This window comes from Armigeres subalbatus, chromosome 2 (genome assembly GCF_024139115.2).
Source record: "Armigeres subalbatus isolate Guangzhou_Male chromosome 2, GZ_Asu_2, whole genome shotgun sequence".
NCBI classification, from domain to species: Eukaryota; Metazoa; Arthropoda; class Insecta; order Diptera; family Culicidae; genus Armigeres; species Armigeres subalbatus.
The window spans coordinates 151,827,016-151,841,468 of NC_085140.1; the positions used below are offsets into that span (position 1 = coordinate 151,827,016).

Sequence of the window (14,453 nt, forward strand, 5' to 3'; positions counted from 1 at the left end):
AACAAGGATCCGAGGTAGACGAACTCCTCGACCACCTCGAAGGTATCCCCGTCTATCGTAACACTGCTTCCCAGGCGGGCCCTGTCATGCTCGGTTCCGCCCACAAGCATTGTCTTTGTCTTTGACGCATTCACCACCAGTCCAACTTTTGTTGCTTCACGTTTCAGGCGGGTGTACAGTTCTGCCACCTTTGCAAATGTTCGGCCGACAATGTCCATGTCATCCGCGAAACAAATAAATTGACTGGATCTGTTGAAAATCGTACCCCGGCTGTTACACCCGGCTCTCCGCATGACACCTTCTAGCGCAATGTTGAACAACAGGCACGAAAGTCCATCACCTTGTCTTAGTCCCCGGCGCGATTCGAACAAACTGGAGTGTTCGTCCGAAATCTTCACACGGTTTTGCACACCATCCACCGTTGTTTTGATCAGTCTGGTAAGCTTCCCAGGGAAGCTGTTCTCGTCCATAATTTTCCATATCTCTACGCGTTCTATACTGTCGTATGCCGCCTCGAAATCGAACAGATGGTGCGTTGGGACCTGGCATTCACCGCATTTTTGAAGGATTTGCCGTACAGTAAAGATCTGGTCCGTTGTCGAGCGGCCGTCAACGAAGCCGGCTTGGTAACTTCCCACGAACTCATTCACTAATGGTGACAGACGACGGAAGATGATCTGGGATATCACTTTGTAGGCGTCATTAAGGATGGTGATCGCTCGAAAGTTCTCACATTCCCATATAACCCCTTCCTTCCACTCCTCCGGTAGCTGTTCGGTTTCCCAGATTCTGACTATCAGTTTGTGCAGGCAAGTGGCCAAGTGCGTGTTTCTTGAGAACGGCACAGCTGTTCCATCCCCTCGCACTCCGCTTCTTCCAGGCGGCGTTTCTTCTCCTGGAAAAGGCGGGTCTGCTGTCTCCGCTTCCGTCTATAACGTTCCACGTTCTGCCGGGTACCTTGCTGCAGTGCGACCGCCCGTGCTGCGTACTTCACCTCCAGAATCTGTCTGCACTCTACGTCGAACCAATCGTTCCGTCGACTTCGACCCATATACCCGACGTTGTTCTCCGCTGCGTCGTTAATGGCTGCTTTGACTGTATTCCAGCAGTCCTCAAGAGGGGCCCCATCGAGCTCACCCTCTTCCGGCAACGCTGCCTCGAGATGCTGCGCGTATGCAGGTCGCTCTAGGTCGTACCGCGGCGGTCATCGGTACCGAACATTGTTGATGACGGATAGTTTTGGGCGCAGTTTAACCATCACCAGATAGTGGTCAGAGTCGATGTTAGCGCCACGATATGTCCTGACGTCGATAATGTCGGAGAAGTGCCGTCCATCAATCAGAACGTGGTCGATTTGTGATTCTGTCTGCAGTGATGATCTACAGGTGTACCGATACGGGAGGCTGTGTTGGAAGTAGGTGCTGCGAATGGCAATATTCGTAGGCCGTTTTCGTTCGTCAGCCGGTGAGCGCTGAACTTTCCAGTAGTCGGTCTAAACTCCTCCTCTTGGCCAACCTGAGCGTTCAAATCTCCTACGATGATTTTGACGTCGTGGCTTGGGCAGCTGTCGTACTCGCGTTCCAGCTGCGCGTAGAATGCGTCCTTATCATCATCAGTGCTTCCGGAGTGTGGGCTATGGACGTTGATTATGCTGAAGTTGAAGATTCGGCCTTTGATCCTCAACCTGCATATTCTTTCATTGATCGGCCACCACCCGATCACGCGCCTTTGCATATCGCCCATCACTATGAAAGCTGTTCCCAGCTCGTGTGTGTTGCCGCAGCTCTGATAGTTGGTATGATTACCTCTAAACGTTCGCACCATTGATCCCTTCCAACAAACCTCCTGCAGCGCTACTATGCCGAATCCACGGTCCTTAAGCGCATCGGCGAGTATGCGTGTGCTCCCGATGAAGTTGAGAGATTTGCAGTTCCACGAACCGAGTATCCAATCGCTATTCCCTTTTCGTCGCAGTGGTCTTCGCCGATGGTTCCGGTCCGTACTCTCTTGTTGATTGTTCGTTGCGTATGTTTTTTTAAAGGCTGGCTTGCAAGGTCTGACACCAAACCCCCTAAATTTCCGGAGGACCATGGTGCACAGTTTCACTTAGAGTCCCTCGCTGGCACTCGGACGATGCTCAGCCGCCACTAATATGGAGAACAGACGCTGTTGTGAGCCGATCCTGACATGGAGAACAGACGCACAGTAAGATTTGCACCTCCGGAGAGGAGCAAACCCCCCCTTCCCTATCAGCATACGACCATAGTTCTCACCGGGGTTGGTTACCCGATCTTCCCTAAGGTTGCTCGTATCCCGGCCAGCACCACGGGGAGGTAGAGGTAGGAGTTGCTGGGTAAGAGGCTAAGGACCGCAAGATGGGATCTATTTTATTCCTTCAGGTACGCGAAGTACCAATGGTACGCTTTACCCAGCATTTGCCGTGCCAATCTATGGAATCTATATACAGATCTATGTACAGATATTTTTGGGTTGAGTTTGTCGGAAAGTTACAGCTGCACATCCCTTAAAGTGTAGATAGCCCAGGTATCAAATAAGAAAGTAAATTCAAATTTTGAATTGCGCCATTGAGTGGCTTATGACTAAAAATCGCAAACTGGCGACAATTCCATCTAACAATTAAGTTGCCATTGCTTTTAAATGATCGTCATCAAATATTTTTGGTTAAACACTTAGGACCCGAGATGTTGAAACAAAGTCATTAGTGTTGCCTTGATTATTATTCAATTGTAACATTCTGCGGCAACGGTGGTTCATTTGGAAGGAAATTCGGCTGATAACAATTAAAGTGTCCTGATATTAAATCGCACAGCAATTGAGCAAAGTTTTGTTTGTAATTCTGTTCAAGAATCTGGCATGAGAAATTGTTTTCAAGTTCTGTCCTATTTAATCGCAGGTTATTTACAATTGTGTTTTCAGATAAACATGTCGTCTGCAAAAGATTTTATAGCTTTTTCTAATAGGTCATTGCTCTAAATTTGAAATTGGCGGAGTGAGGGTCGAATTAGTGTAAAATAACATCAATGTCATGACATTCCGTTATATTCTTTTAAAATTTCGCTCAAACGCCTGACACTTTGTTTTTAGAACAATGATCTCTTGGATCCTTCAAGCATTACATGTTATTCAATAAATCTGAATCACTTATAACTTTTGAAAAAACTTATTAGGCAATTATTAATAGCAATTCCATGACATCTTTGAGACATTTCCTATCACTGCCGTATAGTTTGAAGTGAACTGGCCTCTTCAATAATCTGCTGATGGCTGATTTGTGTAGGTTATGATGAGACTGACCACTTCATATAATACAAGATAGTTGTTTTCCGGCGCGTGCGAGCCATTTTGATTGGGATTCGACAGAGAGCGGTACTGAACCATGGAGGCTGGAAATTCGAAGCATACTGTGAAATTTTCTCGCAAGATGCTGAATTTCGTTATGGGCTGTTGATGATTCAAAATACGTTCTATTGAAAAGAGTTACAACATAAATTCCACCCAAGCCCCAAAGCGAAATTTCCTCCATAGTACAAAACATAATAGCTTGGCGTATATTGGTCTGAGCGACGGTCGCCGGTAGGTGGATGCTATAGAAATTTTCCTCTAAAGTAGCGTCTTTATCGGTTCGGATGTCGTCGGCGAAAAGTGAATTTTTGACAAGATTCTTTTATTTTGTTTCTGTTAGTATTTGGTTTTGTTTGTGTTAGTCATTGGAAATGAAATTTTTATTTCCGGTCTGCCATTTTATACAAACGAAGATTTATCCGAGATTGATTTTCTTCAAAGCGCTGAACCCAATCGTTTGGCGACGACAGAAAATTGCTTTTCGGTAGTAGAATCACGAGCGCACGTCGGAGGGAGCTGAGGCAATAAATTTGTTAGAATGGATAAAATCACTAATAGCAACCAAGCTACTACGGAGATGCCACCGAAAAAGGTCAGTTTTGCAATCAACCTTTCTGTCCAGGGAATGCTGATCCTGAGAAGATCCAAATTTCTTTCCCCAATCCGCTTTCCAATATCTTACTGCAACCAAACTCGATGACTTTTCGGTAAGACGCGACCATTTAGAATTAACTGCAACACGCGGGATCACAATAAACGACATAAAAACATAAAATGCTGGTTCGTTGAAGTTGAATGATGACCACCAACGCCGACGACCACCATTAAGGTGATTATACAATCAAGCCATGTGATGAATTTTGAATTCACCACACGGTTTTCTACTCCTATTGTCAAAAGTTCAAATCTAGCGTAATAATTTTCGCACAATGCTGAAATGAAAGTCGATTGTTTAGCATAAGTAAGCAAACGATCTACGGATGTTTCATCCCCGTGGGCAATGTGGTTCTCTCAATTCGTGCTCTTGAAAAATCACTATAAAAAGCACGTGGTTTCCAAGATGGCCGATTTCTGGCTTTGTTGTATAACCACCTTAATGCGATGGTTTTCCGTTGAAAGTGCTGTCAGTGCCATCGTGCTGCTGTTTCCACTGTGTGTCCGCACTGTGTGAAATCTTGTTCGAACTGAGGACTAGCTCCACACCCGCAAGTTACTTGATTTTGATGTCTGTGCTTGCGATGCATGTACGGGATGGGTTAGTTTACACATTTCAAAACTTTGTTTTATCGATTATCGATGATAAATAGTTGAAAATCAGTATTTTCAGGTGAATAAAAAGAAGCGCTGACTCATCCTTGATCGAACGGTCAAAAAAAAATTGAAAATCCATCGAGAAACGGCTGAGATATTAAAGTTCAAAGTTTGTCATATTTTGATGACGGTCTCCGATTTTCGCAATCGCAAAGTGTACCCCAATATAGAAAAGACAGACGTAGTTCTACGTCAAAAGCGCCACCTGGAAGATCGAGACCGGAGAGACGGAGTAACTTTCTCTGTGGAGCAACTGTACCGCGCTAATAACGCACGAAAGTTCTATGAGAAGTTAAACCGTAAGAGCCACGTGCTACACCCCGATTTGTGTAAGGACATAAACGGGAACCCTCTTACGAATGAACGTGAGGTGATCCAACTATGGCGACAGCACTACGAAGAGCACCTGAATGGCCATGTGGCAGACAACGGTGGCGATATGGTAATGAACCTGGTAGCACGCGCGCAGGACATACGTCTTCCGGATTATGGATCTCCAGGAAATCTAGACTGAAAAAACACTAAGCCCATGGGGTTGATCAACTACTAGGAGATCTGTTTAAACACGGTGGTGCGGCACTGGCTAGAGCGCTGCACTGAGTAGTTACCAAGGTTTGGGAGGATGAGGTTCTGCCGCAGGAGTGGATGGAAGTTGTCGTGTGTCCCATTTATAATAAGGGCGATAAGCTGGATTGTAGCTACTACAATCACATTGCGGGGCTGGCGACGTGCAGCTATAGACCAAGTTAAATGTAATTTGCAAGCATTCCGGTGGCGTATTCGTAAAATGGATGAATTCAATGCTTGTGGATCTGCAGTTTTGTTCATCCCGTCACTTAATTTTGATTTAGGGGAGGTGGTGGTAAAATGGACAGGGTGGGTAAACCGGACAGGGGTCCCGTTTGAGCTATATCGTTACCAATTTGGCACTTCATCAAGTGGATCTTATTGCTTGTTTCAAATTATGAGTGTAACATGTTTTATTGCATTCAAATAATGAAAACTATTATGTTTATTAAAGATTTGATGTAAACTATGGCTGAAATGTCATCATGATGTAATTTTTGATGTGCAGTATTTAGGCTTTTAAAACAGAAATCGGCAAAACTTATCCACATGATCCTCGAGAATCTCAAACTTAGTCTATCCAAAGATTGTGTACTGTGTATTGTGTTGAATTGATGATTTATCTCAGAATTCGATGTCTTGAGATTTTTTTTTAAAATTGGATCACGGTGGGGTGAAACGGACACGTTTTGGTGTGGGTAATATGGACCATATGAAGTACATACATTTTTTTCAACAAAATTTTGTTTTGAAAAGTTTCATTAGGAAATTCAAATTTCCGAGTTTTGCTCAGACAAATGGTATTTTTAGGTGATTTTTATTGTTGTAACATGCTTTTTTTTTAGTAAAATCATTGTAAGTCACCAATATATTAATTGAACCGTTTGTTTGAGAAACTGTATATGTGACATTTTCAGTCAAAATGAGATTTTTATATAATCTGAATCCTTGTCCAAAAATACGTATTCTGCCACAAAATTAAAAAAAAATGTTGTTCGGAAATGTATGAAGAGTTTTTCGTTTGTTTGAGAAACTACATATGTAACTAAATATGTACTAACTTGGGCTTGGTAGTCATATGGCTACTGCTTCTACGCAGGAGGTCGTGGGTTCAATCCCAGGTCCGTTACATTCTCCTACTTTGTATCTTTCTCTATATTTCTCATGTTCTAGTAATCGTTAGAACTGGAAATGGACTTCCGCGTTTCAAAACATCCTTTCTCCTATCTATCACATTGGCAGCTCGTTAACCAAGACGGACCTCTGCCTCTCGAACCTAACCCAAAAACTCCAACGAATTCCGCATGAGCTCGTGGCAAGTGCAGAGGTATATTCGGCTTGCAGTGGGCGAGTGATTGCATCATCATTTCCTCCCCCTTCCCTACATTGACTTGCATTCTGACGTGGCAGGCACCAGTATGACCTAGCAAATGAGATCACCAGTACTTGTACATTGAAGATGTGAGCTAGTCCCAAGCAAGCATCTGTTGGTTCCCTGTGCAAGATCAGCTGATCTGGTCATAATGGAGTAGCAACTACGAGCAGTCAATCAAGCTCAAGCTCAAGCTGTTTGAGAAACTACATATGTACACCCACTTTCAAGAGTAATTATGAAGTACTGCTTGCAGTTTTTAAACTGGAAGTGCCTCAGGATATTGAGTTTTTCCATATACTGTTGGTCTGTATCGAAGAAATGAAAAGATTCGGTGCCAATTTGTTCAAAAACCGTTTTTGTTGTTTTCTCGGAATTGTGAAAAATGGATATATGCAGTTTCTCAAACAAATGATTCAATTATTATTCAACATTTTTATTTCCAGAGGCTCATTTTAGAGATGCTTAGCCTATGCATACAATTCATCAACTAAGATGTCAGGATTTTTTAGTATTCATAGAAAAACCCAGATTAATCCACCTAGCGGTGATGGTGCCTTTCTCGACCTTCGTAAAATGTGTGTGCTTGAAAAAAGATGAGCTAGTGGCTAGGAGTAAAAAAGACAAATTTCTTTGTCCGTTCTATGAAAATCAGATTATTTATGGCAAAGATATTGTAGATCCAGTTGAAAACCGAAAATCATATTTTGTCCCATTTCCGGATGTCGCAACTGCATCGCGAGTGGTGCCCGACTATGGCACAGTTGCGCACTACTCGCGATGCAGTTGCAACATCCGGAAATGCGAGAATATGCGATTTCGCGGGACCTCGGTTCGGTTTTCAGCTTGATCTACAATATGCTAATAAGAATTTCGACATTTTTGTTTCCTTTTCCAATCTTTTTGACGTACATAACCCTGTTTTATTTCACCCAGTCATATATTTTAAGGATATCACTTTTGGATGTTAGTTGAACTGAAGCTCCGACTACACAAAAAGAAAACAAAAATGTCATTCCCATCACGCGAGCGGAGGGCAACATTTGTTATGATATAAATCTCATGACCGTCTTTCTGCCAAACTCTCGTATGAAGTGGAGAGACAGAGACATCATCTCAGTTCGTCGAGCTGAATCGATTGGTATATAACACTATGGGTCTCCAGGCCTTCTGTAAAAGTTTGGTTTTTGGAGCGAACATACAGCCTTTTCGTATAAAAAGGCTAAAATGGTGTTTCGGCCATAACTTCCGATCCCATAGTCCGATCTAGCCAATTTTCAATAGGAAACAATGGGACAGGATTCTGCGTCGAATGCAACTTGTTTCGTGTGAATAAATTAAGGTTAGGTGTCCGAAAAATAGGTGACATTTTTTGTGATTTTTATGAAAAAAGGAAACTTCCAATCCCATAGTCCGACCTGTCCAATTTTCAATAGGAAACAATGGGAAAGGATTTTGCGTCGAATGCAATTTGTTGCGAGCAAATCGGTTGAGAATAAGTGCCTGAAAAATGAGTGACATTTCTTACGCAATATTTTCGTATGAATTTGTATTTTGGCCATAACTCTCGATCCCATAGTCCAATCTGGCCAATTTCAAATTAGAAATAATGGGACAGGATTCTGCGTCGAATGCAACTTGTTGCGAGCAAATCGGTTGAGGATAAGTGTCCGAAAATGAGTGACATTTTTTACGCGATTTTTTTGTATGATTTTGTATTTTGGCCATAACTTTCGATCACATAGTCCGATCTGGCCAATTTCAAATAGGAAACAATGGGACAGGATTCTGCGTCGAATGCAACTTGTTGCGAGCAAATAGGTTGAGGATAAGTGCCCCAAAAATTAGTAACATTTTTTACACGATTTTTTCGTATGATTTTGTGTTTTGGCCATAACTTTTGATCCCATAGTCCGATCTGGCCAATTCCAAATAGGAAACAATGGGAAAGGATTCTGCGTCGAATGCAACTTGTTGCGAGCAAATCGGTTGAGGATAAGTGCCCGAAAAATGAGTGACATTTTTTACACGATTTTTTCGTATGATTTTGTGTTTTGGCCATAACTTTCGATCCCATAGTCCGATCTGGCCAATTTCAAATAGGAAACAATGGGACAGGATTCTGCGTCGAATGCACTTTGTTGCGAGCAAATCGGTTGAGGATAAGTGCCCGAAAAATGAGTGACATTTTGTAGAGTAGTTTTGCGCACACACACCACACACACATACACACACACATACACACACACACACACACACACACACACACACACACACACACAGACATCACCTCGATTCGTCGAACTGAGTCGATTGGTATATAACACTATGGGTCTCCGGGCCTTCTATAAAAAGTTTGTTTTTGGAGCGATCATATAGCCTTTACCGTATACTTAGTATACGAGAAAGGCAAAAAGGCACTAGTATGCTGTCATTATTGTTTTGAATTATGAACCATTTCACCTTAACGAATACTATGCACCGAGGTGATAATATCATACCAGTTGGGGGATTCAATTTCAGTAGAGCTACTGTGCCAAGTTAACTTGTTTTGTACAGTGAAAATGAACACAAAAATAACAAAACACATCTTCTTGTCAGACGGCTGCACTGCACCACTCTTACTTTTCACCCAACGCATACAGTGGAGGAAATCTGTGCCCTCCTCATATTAGCGGGCCTTACTCATTCGGCTCAGTCCTTCACGAGACGCGCATTCGGACGGTTGACAACGCGTGTCTTCTTCGAGCGCCGCCGTGACCACACAGTAGGTATTAGCACTTAGCTGAGCTGCGTGAGTGGTTAGAAATCAAACTTCGGTAATCGATTTAACGTTGCGCATGCAGTATGGTTTCGTCGAACGGTCCGATACAGTAAAACAAACATTCGAATAGATATACCGCCGTAAAGGAGAAGTTAAAAGAAATTTTTTTTTTGTTTTTGGCTGTGAGATTATTTAACACGATGTTTGCTAGTGCTGTGACTGTAATAACGGTTAGGTTGTAAACAATGCAAAACGTTTGAATTTATGATGAGCTCGCAAAGTGCAATGTGGTACGAAGATCAAATAAACTGAAGAAACGGCGTTTGAATAGTGGTCAAGAGTGAGATATTCAAGTCTGTCGGCGCGCTTATCACTCGAAAGCACCCTGGGGCAGAACAATGTTTCGTTGAACGAAATATTCAGCAACTATCACGATCATAAAACATATAGATTCGTCTTGACGAGCTTCTTTCTTTATGATTATTGTTCTGCATCACCTAAACGTAAGCACTGGTTGCACATAAAGTGTAACGTGGAATAATCAGCAAATAATTTGACTCGATATAAAAGATAATAGCTCATGGAACGCTTATCTTTTGAAAAAATGACTGACATGGAAAGAGTGTTTTTTCGGCGCCCATAACAAAAACGGCCAATTTGCTTTTTTTTCTGAAAAAATAAACCTGATTGCTGTGATATCTGTCTAAATGCGTTTGCTTAACTTACTTAACTTACGAACGGGTTGACCGATTTGCAATATTTCATCACTCATCTATTCGTCTTAAAATCAGAAGTGTTTGAGTATGTGGAATAAATGGAAAGTTGAATAATGTGATTAAACAACCCGGGTCTAGATCGGGCAGGTTGATCTAGTAGATTATATACAGTTTTGAAATTTCTTTCGACTGCAATGACCGATTGTTTTTAATTATACGGTGTATCATACTGGCAAAGATAGTTTTTTTTTTAAATTGGTCGCATTCCAATCGGTTGAGTCAAACTGTATAGACAGTTTTATAATTTCAAGCTCGAAGGGCGAAAGTGGCAAGACAGAGTTGTTTGCCATTTCACGCGTCTTTTTCGGAAATATAGCCTTTCAGTACGAATCTTTTGTGCAAGGACGATAACAACCATTATTTATAACACTTATCGATAGCGATAGATAATATTTGTTGTATGCTCTTTACGTATGGTGTCCAGTCAAAGTTGCTCTAATCACTGAACACATTTTTTTGGCAGAGCTTTGATGTTTTCAATTTTAATAGGGGGGATGTTGCAAGAAACTTCTATCTTGAAATTTAAAAAATGGCTCAGTTTAAGCTTCTACTTTCGGCTTCCCAAAAATAACCCTTTGAAAAAAGTAAATCTTTAAATTTATTGTTCATAAAGTTTCAAACATGGTGCATGAGACTGGGAATAAACGGCGTTTACCGGGGAAGTCAACTTGCCTTTATAAGATAGAATACGCGGGCGATACGTTCCACGGATTTGCCTGCGTAAAAAATCTCTAACATTCAAGATCCACACAAGTAATGACTTCAACGGAAATATGTTTTTCGCGGTTTTCACATCCCTAGTAACATTTTGGTTTCATACTGGTTTTATAACACTCTTGTAGAGTAAATTATGGTCTTCAAGAGCGTCATAAAACTTAAAATGTTACTTTGGATATCCCTCGTGTTTTGGAAAACGCGTAAAAAACTTCAGGGGAAACTTCGTGTGAATTCTAAGATCCGCGTAGAAAAAAAACGTTGCCTTCGGCGATTAACGACAAAGTCTTGTTTCTCACCGTTGTATTTGATTATCCGACATTGCATTCGAATTTTCTGAAGAAAACGGGATCACATGGCGGTTTTTATCCGACGGAAATGTTGTTTATTGGATAATTTTTTAGTTAACTTCACTAAATTTTTAATTTTGTTTCAGTTTCAACAAAAAAGGTGTAAAATTACAATTATAAGGTATTCAATTCTTCCATTTATTTCCACTACTTAGGGGTCGTACACTAATTACGTAAGCACTTATAGGGGGAGAGGGGGTTTGGCATTTTCTTACATTCCATATCAATAAAAAATGATTAGTATGAGAAAAATCTTACATGGGGGGGAGGGTGGTTGAAAAACCCAGAAAAATTGCTTACGTAATTAGTGTACGGCCCCCTTAACAAAAATAAAACAGTGGGGGTAAATGGAAGAATTGCAAAACCTTATAATTGTGTAAATTAACCATAAGACGTTAAAAAATAATTATCCACAGTCTTATAATACATTTTAACCACAGACGGTATAATACATACAATTCACTCAGTTTTCAAGTAGAAAAAAGCAACCTCTTGTCGATGTTTATCAGTAAATTCTGGAAGACGTTGGTCACACTTCCGCCTAATTACTACGATTTTCTAGCATCATTTTCGAATAAAACACGATATAATACGAGACAAGACTACACATATCGTGTAAAACGATCAACTTTAAAAACATGTTACCTCTTTCGGCGACCGGTTTCGTGCGTAATGTTGCGTGATTGAAAAATCGGATATGAACAGACTAAATTGGGGGCGTCCAAAATATATACATTTAGAGATCCAAAACAAGTTGCTGTATCCTAACCTAAAAATATTGTCATTTCAGAAAGTTACATTGCATTAGGTAAGAACAGTTCAATATGCAACACACAATGGTCTCCTATTCAAAACACAATGATCTTATATTCACACAATGATCTTATATTCACACAATGATCTTATATTCAAAACAACAAGGATTTTGTGAATTTAAAAAATATGTTTCAAAAATGGTCTTGGGCATGGGGAAAACACCGGAATGCACAGTGGCTAAAATCGTGTTTTTGGCGCGTTTAAGGTTCCCCCAAACACACGCGACGCGACAGTCGCGACGCGATTCTATCGCTTGGCGACAGCGATTCTGTCGCCGTTGGTATGGAAGCGTAAATAGAACATTGCCTGCAGCGACCCAACGATAGAATCATGGCGACTAGTTGTCGCCGTCGCGGCGATGAAATCGCTTAGGTTTGGGGGAGCCTTTAATTAATAGTACCATCAGGGCCGGATTTAGCCGGAAGGGGACCCCGGGGCCGACAGTATGTGGGGGCCCCAAAATGTACAAAATAGGTTGGTTTTGGTACATAAGATTTGTGGGGGCCCGGGGCCATGCCCCACCGCCCCCCCCCCCCCTAAATCAGGCCCTGAGTACCATTCAATTTAGCGTAATAGTGTCTTCGAGACATTTTATCAGTAAGTTAATGCGCTTCTTTGGGGGTATTCAGCTTACTGATCAATCCCCCTAAAAGTGAGATGAAAAATTTAATTTTTCCACTTCACCACTTTAAGGTTTGATTCTTCAAAAAAGTTGTAGCAAAAGTTTTCCTTAAAAACTTTGTCGAAGAAATTTTCTTTAGTTTATGAATCCTGTACACCTCCGGTGGTGCAAAGGGCCGACTTGAAGGATCTCCATCCTGAGCGTTGCCCAGCTATCGCTTTAACCTGTTGCCAGGTTAGATTTCGGTCGACTTCTTTTGTTTCTTTATTGAGGCTTCGCCGCTGGGTCTGCCTCTGCTGCGATGTCCCGCTGGGTTCCAGCCTAATGTTTGTTTACAGATTTCGTTTCCGCCCCTACGTAGAGTGTGGCTGACCCAGCCCCACTTCCGATCCCGAATTTCTGTTGCTATCGGCCTCTGGTGACAACGACGATGGAGCTCGTTGTTTGAGATCCAGTTGTGGGGCCACCAGGCCCGAATTATATACCGCAGGCATCTGTTGATGAACACCTGCAGTCGTACACTTATGTTTCGCTAGCGTATAACAGCACAGATTTCACGTTAGAGTTCGTATTTTGTTTGCGTTCACTTATCTGCCTGTTTTTCCAGATATTTCTTAAACTCGCAAACGCCGTCTGACGCCATTTGGCTACCAAGATATTGGAAGCACCGCACAGAAGGACCAATCTTCAAAAAGACGGTCAAAAACCATTTTTTCAAAATGATCCAAATTGATAACTCGAGTCATGGGTTATTAGTAGAATACTTGACGATGATGTAAACATAGTTTTGAGTCATTTTATTCGGGTGGATCTTACCTTTACAGTCAATACAAGTTGAGCATGTTGTCGATTTTTAATTCTGTTAAATCTTGTAACATTTATCTTACTGCTTCATTATGTTGGCCACGACGTATACATCGCCCAAACCTATTATATTTGGCACCATTACAAAGTGTAGCCCTAAAACTAATGAAGCCACGCTTAAACTTTCAAAAATTATTTTGATCGCGCAGAAAGTACTCGGTCGTTATTGTGTATAAAATTATTATTGTATTATCTTTCAGCTGTATTCATTGTAAAATTCAAAAGGGTACCCATCGGTACCCATCAATGAAATTCACACTGAAGCTCAATTTGTTTTGTCAGAAATCCAATCCTGAAGAAATTAGGTTCCGCCACCCTCCGCCCGCTCAGTTATTTCGGTTTTACTGACGGTGGTCCTTTCGGTCTTGCCAATCAATTTTGATAAGTGCAGCAACGCACAATTTGTATTCACTTCTCTTTCTACTTCTCATTTGCCCCAATGCAATGGTGTGACATCAGCTTAAAATTGTCTAGGGGTCGTACAGTTATTACGTGAGCATTTTTTTCTGGGGTTTTCGACTCCCCCTCCCTCATGTAAGATTTCTTTCATACAAATGTTTTTTTATTTACATAGTGCGTAAAAAACGATATAAGTCCCCCCTTCCCCCATAAGTGCTTTCGTCTAACGCATACTTTTGTTAAAGAAATCCCTCGTGATCATTAGTTCTTGCAGGCTCCTGCGCTCTAAGGATTTGAAAATTTAGCTAATTAATGAAAGTAGGATAAACTATCAAGTCATGTTATGTCTAGTCGCAATGGATAATTTCAGAAAAGGATTTTATTTATCCATTACTTTTAATTTTCCAAACTTAATCTGTAAAAATATCATGAGTTTTTCACATGAATCGTAATATCAAGTGAAAACTTACGCCTCTACAGCTTTACTTAGTTTAGGGACGAAACAAAACCTATTCCATATGTTTACTATTTCTAA

The 14,453-nt window shown here is 41.3% G+C and overlaps 1 protein-coding gene across 2 annotated transcripts in view; it reads left to right on the plus strand.

Moving 5' to 3' along the window:
* Positions 1-9,298: 9,298 nt before the first annotated feature.
* LOC134215300 (facilitated trehalose transporter Tret1-2 homolog) overlaps positions 9,299-14,453 on the plus strand; it is a 43,444-nt gene continuing 38,289 nt past the window's right edge. Inside the window, exon 1 of one of the 2 annotated variants that reach the window (XM_062694520.1) lies at positions 9,299-9,380. Coding sequence is in view for 1 of the 2 variants with exons in the window: in XM_062694519.1 (XP_062550503.1) it covers positions 9,854-9,880 (27 nt within the window). In the remaining variant the exon portion in view is untranslated. Of the gene's footprint in view, positions 9,881-14,453 lie in introns of both variants that reach the window. The other variant, XM_062694519.1, reaches the window with a different exon arrangement.